General features: G+C 29.9%; 1 protein-coding gene across 1 annotated transcript; it reads right to left on the reverse strand.

Moving 5' to 3' along the window:
- Window positions 1–4,963: 4,963 nt before the first annotated feature.
- Window positions 4,964–7,105, reverse strand: LOC127255343 (myb-related protein 306-like). The gene is made up of 3 exons (XM_051280843.1): window positions 6,759–7,105; window positions 6,406–6,535; window positions 4,964–6,269 (listed from the first exon to the last, which is right to left on the reverse strand). Exons 1-3 carry the CDS (start codon window positions 6,889–6,891, stop codon window positions 5,522–5,524), a joined length of 1,011 nt encoding a protein of 336 aa, XP_051136800.1. The 5' UTR covers window positions 6,892–7,105; the 3' UTR covers window positions 4,964–5,521.
- Between the last annotated feature and the right edge of the window lie 5,031 nt (window positions 7,106–12,136).

The raw sequence follows: 12,136 nt of genomic DNA on the forward strand, positions 1-12,136 counted from the left end.
GTGTTTTTTTAGTCCGTAGCTAGCTGTACTTTCTTATCATTTTAGTCCCGTAAGTGAAGTCTGTCGTAAATTAGTCCCACTAAGTGAAAATTTTCGTTGTTTTAGTCCTTCAGCGCCGGAGACGCCCGTGTGACTCGCCGGAAGTCACGTGTCCCGCTAGGTATCTCTCGCCAGGTCAGCGACACCTGGCGGACACGTAGCCTCCAGCGAGTCACACGGGCGTCTCCGGCGCCGGAAGACTAAATCAACAAAATTTTTTCACTTATGGGACTAGTTTGCGACAGACTCCACTTACGGGACTAAAATGATAAAAGATCCAATTACGGGACTAAAAAAATAATTTACCCAAAAAAAAAAAAAAAAATATTAAGCAAACCTACTCTCAATTTTGGAATTCATTTCGTTTATCTTGCAGTCATGAATTTTTACCATACCAATTCACTCACCTTTTATTGGGCTCTCAGCTCATGATTTTCTACTTATATTATACTCCCTCCCTCCGTCCAGATACCAGGTCCACGTTGCCGTTTCTGTCCATCCCACATACCATGTTATTTTATTTTTTTAAAATAATTACACACTTTAATCTCATTTTAAATTTTTAAATTTTATTTTTTTTTAAATTTTAATTAAACTAATTAGTTATCTTAATCTTAATTTATAATTATTTATATTATAGAATAATTATTTTCACTAATACATTCTTAATTGTCTACTAATTACACTCCTCTTAAAATACCGTGTCTACAGTGTAGCAAATACGGTATTGGGACGGAGGGAGTATTTATTTATTTTTCTTCCAAAAATACGATCTTGATTTTATTTAACATATTCTGGGTGGCTGGACTAAATAGAAGTGTAGTAAATTTGTTTATTACAATATTTTATTATCTAATTTATCAATTTTTCTGCAAAAATATTACTCCTCTCGTCCCTCCCAGGTAGTAGCATGTTCATAGCTTTATATATTTATGTGTATACATTTAATTTTTTCTATCTAAAAAAATAAATATATAAATAATTAATAGTAATATTTTCACGTATGTTAGATATAAGTATATAACAATCATATCAATATCAGTATTTAAAAAAAAATAATAAATAAAACTTATATGCACTAGGTTGTCTTCTTCCTCGAGATATCTGAAATATTTGTATCTTCTTCATATCCCTCCCTTCCCCCACGAACTAAATGTGCTACTACAATGTTTGGTTCGAAGATTTTTGAACACATGACTTGTTGGTGTGTTTGTTTGGGAGATTGGATTTTCAATATACTATTCATCCTATTTTTCTCCCAAAAAATATCAAATCAAACACCTATTATTCATTTTTATATTACATGAACACTTATTTATATCAAATCATACAACTATTCAAATTTAAAATTTTTATTATTCAAATTCCAACTCAAAATTTAAACCCCAAACAAACACACCCCTAGTGTATTACTGAAGATGTTTGCAAGTCGGAAACAACTTTGAATATGTGCAGGAGAAATGAATCATTTGATGAACTAGTTCGTGACCACATGACAAGCTAACTCTATGGTCCGTTCATGAAAAATAGGATTACGAACAATATGCATATTATATTTGTTGACGAATAACAGAGGAATTGGTAGTAAAATCATAATTTTCAATACTTAGATAATGTATGAAATCTATAGGAGTTCACATGTGGTTTATACACATGCGTCGATATTCAACTCCCGTGGATAAAATACTAATTGTAGACGGCTTTTTGGCCTTTCAATATATTACATTTACACCAAGGAAAATACAATACTATGTAATTGATTTTAAGCTATCCAGACATGCTATCCAATCGACATTAAAATATGCTTTATGCAAGGAAGATCTTGCATAAGTTTACTCATAAGCTGACTAAAGTTGTTGTAAAAGCAATATTTGGTTTGAAAAAGTTCGAATGCAAGAGTTTACTAATAAGTAGATCTGTCTAAATGGATTAGCGGGACAGATTGACCCACAACCGACTATAACTTGCAAATAAGCGGTTTGTTTGCGGATCAATCCGCAACGGGGCGGATTAAAATTTCATTAGTCCGACCCAACCCAAATACGTGAATAGATTCTAGAATAATAATAAGAAAATTATAAAACAATAAAATTGAAGACGAACAAAATAAATGATGAAAAATTGAAACAAATTTGAGTGACATTGATAAGAAGGGTACAGAAGAAAAACACGTAGGCAATATTGATTAGTTTATTAAACTAATGATAATATAAATTATATTTTATTCGTCTTAACTAAAAATATCTCTTTTCAGTATATTAAAAAATAATAATATGTTATTTATTAAATAAAGTGTACAAGATTGCTTTTGATATTTATTACTCTTTGTACGTTATTTATAAATTAATTGTATTTATAATGATATGTATGTAATTTATATAAAATTAAAATATATTCTAATATTAATATTTGATTATTTTTATTACTCTCTCCGTCCCATTGGAAGGATGACGTTTGCTTTTTGCACGTAGATTTTTGAATATTAGTATTATATTGAATTATAGTAAAAAAACAAAAATACCCCTATTAGTATGGTCTAATAGTAATGGCATTTGTGTAATATTTTGTAAGTTGAAAGAATATTTATTATGTTAAGTAAATAGTACAGTTACTAAATTAAGAAATGGTAACCTTGTTTTGGGACGGACGAAAATGGAAAATGGTAACCTTTCAATGGGACAGAGGGAGTATAATTTTTTAATATGATAGTAAAAAATTGGTAAAAAAAAATACATTTAGTTGAGATAGACGAGTACTAATTATTATATTTACTTGGTCCGCGGACTAACCCACTCTCGACCCACGACCCGCGTGGATTGGCCCGTTTAAGCCCGCATATTAACGGGTTTAAAAAATTACAATCCAACCTTCTATAAAAGTGAAGCGGGGCGGGCCAATTCGACGAACTCAACCCATTTTGACGACTCTACCAATAAGTCTCCTATATAATGTAGCATCAGAAAAAGATTTCCCATATAGAGTTAAAGTCTCAAACCAGTAAATAAGTAGGTATGGACTTAGCATCCAACATCTTCATATATTATAGAATATCATCTATATATTTGGACTGAGATAAATCAATTTTATTACGAACTTATTTAATTTCAATCCCAATAATGAAGTTGGCATCACCTAAATTTTTTACGGTACATGCATAATGTAGGAAGTTTTTTACTTGCTGAACTAGCAGAGGACACGAGCCCGTAAGTTCAAAACCTTTATGTTTAATAAACAAATAATGATCATACGAAGACTAACTAAAAAACATTCTGAGTAAGTTATTGAAACTATACGACTTAATCCAAATTGGAAGATCTTTTCTTTCAATGTCTGGTATCATATTCTAAGAGCTTGCTTGAGCCCATAGATAAATTTTCATAGTCTACACACCTGTTTTGGACCAACATGATAATCGAGATGAAGTTTGAGATAAACTTCTTCTCAAGAGTAGCATGAAAGAAACATTGTTGACATTAATTTTTTGTGTGCTCCACTTTTTAACGATGGTAATAGCAACAACAATTCTTAATGTGAAACTCTTTGTCACAAGGGCAAAGGTTTCTTCAAAGTCCATCCTATAAACTGGAACGCAGCTTTTGACTACTGATCTAGCTTTAAATTCGTTTGTCGACCTATCTTTGATTCTTTTGATTTTGTATATTCATTTACATCAAATGGGTTTTATACCATTTGACAGAAGAGATAATTCACACGTACCATTAGATTAGATTAAAGAGTTTAAGTAAATATGTGAATAGATCCATTTCTTTACTGTTGCATTTCCAAAATACACTGTGCTTTCACTTCACATAAATTCTACATTGCTCATTTCAACATGAACTTAAACCAATTAATTTCACAATTTTGAAAGTTACATACTTACATTTAACAACTCCTATAATTTATTCGTTCATGTCCATAATTTTTCTTTTGTATAAAAAATCATTCCAAATTTGAGTATCAAATATATAGTAAAAAAGAATTTGGGCACATGTAATTTATATAAAACAATGGTTACCTCTACTTTACAAAGATCTTATAGTGAAAATATGAATTTGAATTAAGGTGAAAGCAAAAAGAATTACTTTACCTTAATCTTAAGAAATATAAAAGTTAGGGGTGACCAAAATATCCGAAATTTGAAAATTCGATCCGAACTAAATTGAAATTTAAAATTTGGTTCGGATATTTTGGATTTTCGAATTGGTTTGGATTGAAAATTTTATAAACTTCGGGTTTTAAAATCGGTATACTAAAAATCCGAACCAATCCGAAATACGAAATATAATATTTTAATATAGTTTTTTATTATATATTTAATATTTTAATAAAAATAAAAATTCAAAATTATTAGTTATATTTTAATATACTTATTTTTATTTATTATATAAATAATTTATTATGATAAAACAATTATAAAAATCTAAAATTTTAAAAAAATAATAAACAAAGTTAGAATTTCGAATTTTCGGATTGGTTCAGATTTTTTAGTTTGGATTTCGGATTTTCGGTTCGATCGGATTGATTTTTTCAAAAAATTTGGATTGGATCGGTTCGGATTGAACCGAAAATCCGAATGCTTCCCCTAATAAAATTACCTCTTGATTAGAATAAATTTTAAGGCCAAATGCTTGAATTGATGGCTATTTAAAATAATTTTTCTTGGTATCGAAATTACTTTAGCCAATGCCTAGTTAGAAGCATGTTTCGAAATTCTAAAACATCGAACAGGTGACAGTAGTGTTACTTTTAATTTGGTGTTCACGAGAGAAGTGAATTTCGTGGAACACAAAGATGGTTTTAGGCACGAATCATAAAAAAGATCCCAACAATAATTGAATGAACACTCACAGTCACACAATTCCAATGTGAAATTAATTAATTAATTACGTAATTAAAGCCGCCAATCATAAAGTAGTTTGCATGCTAAAAGTCAAACCCTAGTTTCTCATTTCTCAGAAATGTACACCAAACTATGCACAAGGTACAATCATGTTAAGCTAGAGACTGTGCCTTGATTTATTGCTGCTATATATATCCAGCACATCTCTTGACTTATATATATATATTTATATGGGGTGGGGTGGGGTGGGGTGGGTGGGTAGGGAGGGGGTGGGTTTTCTTTTTTCTATTTTTTTATTTTTTTTCCTTAAGGATGATCCCAATTACAAACCCTAATTAATTAACAAACTACAAGTAATTACAACTTCAGTCTCTCTTCAAGCAAAAGGGACCATCTTTCTGTTGATCATCATCAGGCTTCAGGGGGCTAATTGACATATGGGATTAATTCAAAACTATATCAGTTCAAAGTTTGATTAAGGAAAGATATATATGTATATATATATGTGCTGGTAGTAATTTATATATATATATATGATTCATAGATTAAGAGAAGATCTTGATGAGAACCTAACTTGAACTGAACTGCTAATTTGTTCCGAAGAGAGAGCAGATGTGTTTTTTTTTTCTTGCAATATCTTCAAAACAAATCAGCAGTTGCACTAAGGCCAGCCATGTCCATGAAATCCCCATCCTGCCCCTGCGCACCGGCCTCGTCGAGCAGCCATTTCTCGAGCAAGCTGAGGGGCATTTCCGTCTGAACATCCACCAAAGCATTCTTGCTGCTGATCACACCATGAGTTCGATCTTGTGTGAGGTTTGCAGCCTCAAATTTAACTTCTTGATCCTCCACCGACACCGATTGCGTGACATCCGAATTCGGGGAGTTGAAGCTGCTGAATGCAGTGCCTTCACTGGGGCTCGAGCTCGGCAGATTAACCGATTGATTGTTGTTGTTGTTGATGTTGTTTATGGAAGTTGTGCTCTCAGATGACTGTGGTGTGTTTGGGGGTTTCTTCATCCAGTTTTCGAGCATCCGGGCGATGTTGTCGGTGCTGGAGATGTAGGTTGAAGATGGCTGAGGGGGAATAGTCCGATGATCCATTGAAGAAAATAGTGTCGCATTCGACGAGGAGACAGCTGATTTGTCGAGGGAGAGAGCTTCACATAACGCCTGTTTGGCTGTGTGGATGTCTGTCTGAAGCCTTCTCTCCCACTGCCCTTTTGAAATCATTTTACTTTCTGATGAAGACGACGATGAACTGTTCCCAATTTGCCCTGATTTTGCTTCTTGGCTCTTTAACAGCTTCTTCTTCAAGTGAGTGTTCCAGTAGTTCTTGATATCGTTGTCGGTTCTTTGAGGAAGGTACGAAGCTATGGCTGCCCATCTGAAATTTTACATCGAACAAATCGAGAAATTAATCAATTAGGGTTTTTTGGAATTTCGAAATTAGGGTTCCTTCCACCATCAGATCTAACCCTAATTTTTCATCAATTGTTTGATCTTTATATAAAAATTTATACCGATTTCCGAGGAGGGCTTGGAGGTGGATGATCATCTTCTCCTCATGTTCAGTAAAGTTGCCGCGGCGGATGCCCGGCCGGAGATAATTGGTCCACCGGAGCCGGCAGCTTTTGCTGCACCGGAGCAAGCCTGGAGAAGAACCGGACCGGTCGGGAAGAAAAAAAAACCGATTAATTTTCGAATAGGGAGATGTGAATATGAGCTGGTGGTGTTGCAGAGATATTTATTGCACACACCGCTAAGCTTTAATGGCTACCACCAACCAAAAATAAAAAAAAAAAAGAAAAAAAAAAAAGGAAGCCTTAACAGCAAATCTTGTTCAAAATCCAATGAAATCGAATTGAATTATTACCTGTATTAGCTGGGACAGATCTCCAGTTTGCAGGGCCATGTTCTTGAATGTAAGAAACCAAGACTATGTCTTCCTCGGGCGTCCATGGCCCTTTCTTCACCCCTACTTTGTCACAGCAAGGAGGCCTTCCCATATCCTCTGTCTCTCTCTACTTCTATTTTTATTCTCTCTCACTCTAACTCTAGAAGAAGATGGGACTGTAGTTTTAATGTAGAAAGACAAGAGTCCAAGTGAGGGGGGGGTGAGGGAATATATAGACAAGAGACCCTTTCTCCAGCTGCGGCTTGACCAGCTAAGAGAGAGAGAAAGAAAAAGCTAGAGAGAGAGAGAGAGAGAATTGAAGAGGTAAAAGGGTAGAGTATAGAGAGAGAGTATAGTGTAGATCGAATAGATTATTGGATGGGCTTCTTCTTCTTCTTCTAAGAGTCAAAACCGGACAGCAAAACAGCATTTACTCATATGCTTACAAAAAGTCAGCCCTCTATTCTTTCATACACATCAACATATACATACATACAGCTTTTCATATATATATATATAAAATTATATAACACTTTTATTTATTTTAGTTAAATGTGCGTGAAACTATCTTGTATTAATATAAACTTTGCACGAAACTTCATTCTTGTCTAAAATTGGTGTTTAGTTTTAAATAAAGACCTAAATTACGAAAGTTTTATACAAATAAAAAATGTAAAATATCTTAAATAATTTTTTGAATAAAATAAATAAATAATTGATCAATCATTTATTTTTATAGTTTTTATAAAAATCAGATAACAATTTGTCTCCAAAAAACTATAAAATGAAGGATTAATCAATTATTTATTTATTTTATTAAAAAAATTATTTAAGATATTTTACATTTTTTATTTGTATAAACTTACGTAATTTAGGTCTTTATTTGGAACCAAACATCAGTTTTTTACAAATAGAGTGTTCCGTGTAAACTTTATATTAATACAAGGGGATTTCACGCTGTAAATAAAACACAATGTATTTTATGCATTTTTACTAAAATTAAACGGGGTGTTATATAATTTACCCTATATATATATTTATATTTATATATTTTCAAAATAAATAAATTAATAATCTATTGGACATAAATTAAAGAACAAAACCGCGTCCTACTTAATATATGTGATCTAATCAATGTGACAAAAATAAATTGCACATGAAAAAATTTCACACATGTGAGCCAATAAGTCTTGTTTATATATATGTTTCCAATTCTATTTTACACTATTTACTTTATAGTAATATATATATATATATATATATTTACCCAAAGAAGTCATATTATACTTAGCTACTATTTTAACTAAATTATAAATCTTCCTATTTACCCTATGTAGTAGTCAATAAAGGGGTCATTCTATACTCATTAAATATATATAGAGGTTAAATAAATTTTACTTTTCTAACTTATATCTTTATATACAAGATGGAATTTCGGAGTTAATTTTATCACAAAGAAAGAGGAATGGACCGACAATCGGTTATATCAAGGGTTGTGTGCATTGTTATTTCGAGAGATATATTTTTATTTAGGGAATTATTTTCGTAAATTTATCTTCGATAATGTGTTACTTTATTGGGTTGAGTAGTGATTTATCGAAAAATAAATTCAAAATTTTGTCCTAGCTAATGCATTAATTGTACCTCCTTAATTATGGTTATAGGCTAATTGCATGATTGATTAGGTAGATAACATAATGTGTTGCATAAGTAGATACAAATAATCAACTCAATGGAATGAATCATGTGCTATGTGTTCATGTAGGAACTTTATGAACTTAATGTATGTACTAGTCCATTAATGTTTTTTTTTATTTTTTGTGGGAACCCGCAGCCGCTACCCGAAAGTGCACACTGGGTAAACCCCCGGCCAAACCTAATACTCTGCAAACCAGGTTCGACGGAAAAGTCACACTAGGCGAACCATGTGTAGCAGGTGACCTAAATCGTCGGATGTTTGAACTTATGACCTCACGGTCACAAGTCCAACTAGTCTATTAAATTTGCAATATATATATATATATATAATTTTTATTTTCCAAAATGTGTAGTTAAAAAGAGTATCATGATGTATAAATGAAAATAGATTATTTAATCACTAATACTCCCTCCGTCTGTTGATAATTTTTCTAAAGTATATTTGCACGGTTTTTTAGATTTTTTTTTTTTTTTGTATAAATTGACAAATTTATCTTTTTTGATAAGGTAAAAGTGATAAATAAAATGAAGGGTAAAAAAAAGTAAAATTTGTGTTTAAAAAAAAATAAAACAATAGTTATTTGACGTCCCAAATAATTTATGGAATGAGGAAATATTATTTATCAATTAATTGGATTTATTATATCTCTATTTCAGGAGTGATTCAAGGAGAATGGGGTTAGGGTTTATTTTTGTTTATTCATGGATATTAATTTTTCAATCATGATAACTAATCCATATTTATGTAACTAACACAAAGTAATAAGGTTGTACCTTCTTTTTTTTTTATTTTTTTTTATTTTTTTTATTTTTTTTTAATATGTGGGAACCGCAGCTGCTGCCCGAAAGTGCACACTGGATAATAATAATGTTGTACTTTGATAACATAGGCAGTAACACTGTATAGAAGTTTTTGTGAGTTTTTGAAAATGGTAAAAAAATGAATAAAATATAAGTGTTTAATATTTTGTAAATAGGTGCTGAATGTGATATAGTATATAATATATAAGAAAAATATATATATTTTTATATTTTATATTTTTAATGAAAATGCCTATTTGATAGTGATTTTTTTTTTTTGTGTGTAATTATTGATAGACAATGTAAAATATTATTTGAAACTATATGTTTAGAGAGCTTTTTGCTATTGTTTGTTTGTTTTTTGCTCCAATTTATTTTTTTTAATATTCAACCAACACGATTATTAATAATACTAATTAAATAAAAAACTCAAACCCAAAATATTACAAACCAACCAAATCCTAATACTACAATAAACTATTTTTCGAATATGTTTATTTCACAGTTGGAACACAAGTTTGTATTACTTTCACATTTTTTTGGCTCTTAATTACTTTTTTTAAGAAGGATCCACTCGTCATTTTTTTTTTATTTATATCACTCATTTGAATAAATAAATTTATTTATATTTTAAATTCCCTATATTTTTAGAAAGTATTTTATTTTAATTATGTGTATATATATTATGTAAAATTTTCTTTTATACGAAATAAAATCCATATTGAATATTCTTTATTTAAATATAATTTTCAAAACATAAAAAAATATTTACAAATGTGCATAATCAATGTATAATGCAAATGCCAAAGTTAAAAAATAGGTTTATTTGACTAAAGATTCCTTTAATCTTGTTTTGTTACACATTCATATTCACATGTTTCGATATATTATGTTATCTATGATACATTACTCGGGCTTGGGGGGTGTATTTGACCCCCAAATCCGATTTTTTATGATTTTTTAGTGTAATTTTTATGTATTTATATACAATTTGCCCCCATTCATATCTAATTATATCATCATTTTTTATTTAAATTTATTAGTTAAATTTAAATAAATTATAATATTTTACCTCCGGAGATTTAGACACTAGTTTCGTCACTGATGTTATTGTCTTGACGACACACACTAAATTTACATATAACACATGAAGTATAATTTGACAATATAAGATATATGCTAATAAATATAAATATATGATATAAATTAGGCTAAATTGCACAAAATCCACCTGTGATTTCACGAAATTGTGCCAAATCCCCCATATTTTTAAAACTGCGTCAAACTCCCTCGTGGTTTCATAAACTCCGCGTCTAATCCCCTCGGCAGTTCTTATTTAACGATATTTGACCTAAATGCTCTCAAATTGCAAATAAATTTTAGAATCTTAATTTCTAAACCCCTAAAATTACAAATATATTTATTTTTCATATATTTAGTCTAAAAAAAATAAAAATAAACTCTTAAAATCCGAGAAAAATAACTATTTTTGAGTATATTTATTATTTTTTAAGGCTAAATATATATATAAAAAATGAATATATTTGTATTTTTAGGGGTTTAGAAATTAAGATTCTATAATTTATTCGCAGTTTGAGTGTATTTTGGTCAAATACCGTTAAATAAAGACCGCCGAGAGGTTAGACGTAGAGTTTATGAAACTATGAGGAGTTTGACGTAGTTTTAGAAGTATAGTGGACTTAGCGCAATTTCATGAAACTACATATAGATTTTGTGTAATTTAGCGTATAAATTGACAGTACATGACAATAGTCCGTACACCATATTTTACAATTAAGTATATACACATAAGGTAGTTTAACACGTCATAAATATAATATAAAATAGAAGGGTACCTACTAACAATCTATATAACATGTATTGTCGATTTATATTTAATGTATTAATTAAGTTAATCAACATGGTGCTAATTAGGGCAACCAGCACCCTAGCATAATGCAAACTTTTAGATGAACATATTTAATAAATAAATAAATAAATAAATAACACATACAACCATATGATAATGTAAATATGATTTTAAAATATATGATTATAATTATCATATATAAATCCATAAAATTTAAAGTATATATAATTATATTTTTAGTAATTATAGTTATATATGTTTTAATCATATTCTATGTTTGAAATACTATAGAATCGATTAAATTTGATGTAAATTTTGATCCCACTTCTTTGAGAACGTATGATTATTCAACAAATTAGTATGCTACTCATGAATTTAATATAGTTATATCGACTTTTCTACTTTAATAACTCAGAACAAACACGCCTAAACTTAACATTGTTTTGTATAAAAAATTCTCTAATAAATTATATTGGATAAATATATCTTAAAAATCAATATCAATCATAAAAATTGATGACCAATTAAATTATGTTGAATTTGACACTATTGTATAAATTTATTTTTATGTACTATGACCTAACCCAAATCAAGCAATCAATTCTTACTTATTATCCCAATTCACTAATTTGGCGATCATTGCGAGGTTAAAACACATTATTAAATCAATAATTTAGTAGTACAAATTGTATGTCCGTTAATAAATTTATTTTAAAATTTGTATTATTCCATCTGAAATTTTGTAAAAATGTGATATTCAAAGATTATTTTTTATTTAAAAAAAAAAGAAGCAATAATCCAAAAACCAAACAATTATGTGTGAGGGGGGATTGTCGAAGCTAGTTGTTAAGAGGAAAGTAGTGGACAACATATCTTACTTGCATATATAACTCTTTTTCTTGTTTCCTTTATGCTCCAACATGCTTGAAAAAGATAACTTTTCTAAAAAATTTATTTGGCATTCATGTGATATTTCTTATTGGATCAT

This window comes from Andrographis paniculata, unplaced genomic scaffold (assembly GCF_009805555.1).
Source record: "Andrographis paniculata isolate CXL003 unplaced genomic scaffold, ASM980555v1 Contig53END, whole genome shotgun sequence".
NCBI classification, from domain to species: Eukaryota; Viridiplantae; Streptophyta; class Magnoliopsida; order Lamiales; family Acanthaceae; genus Andrographis; species Andrographis paniculata.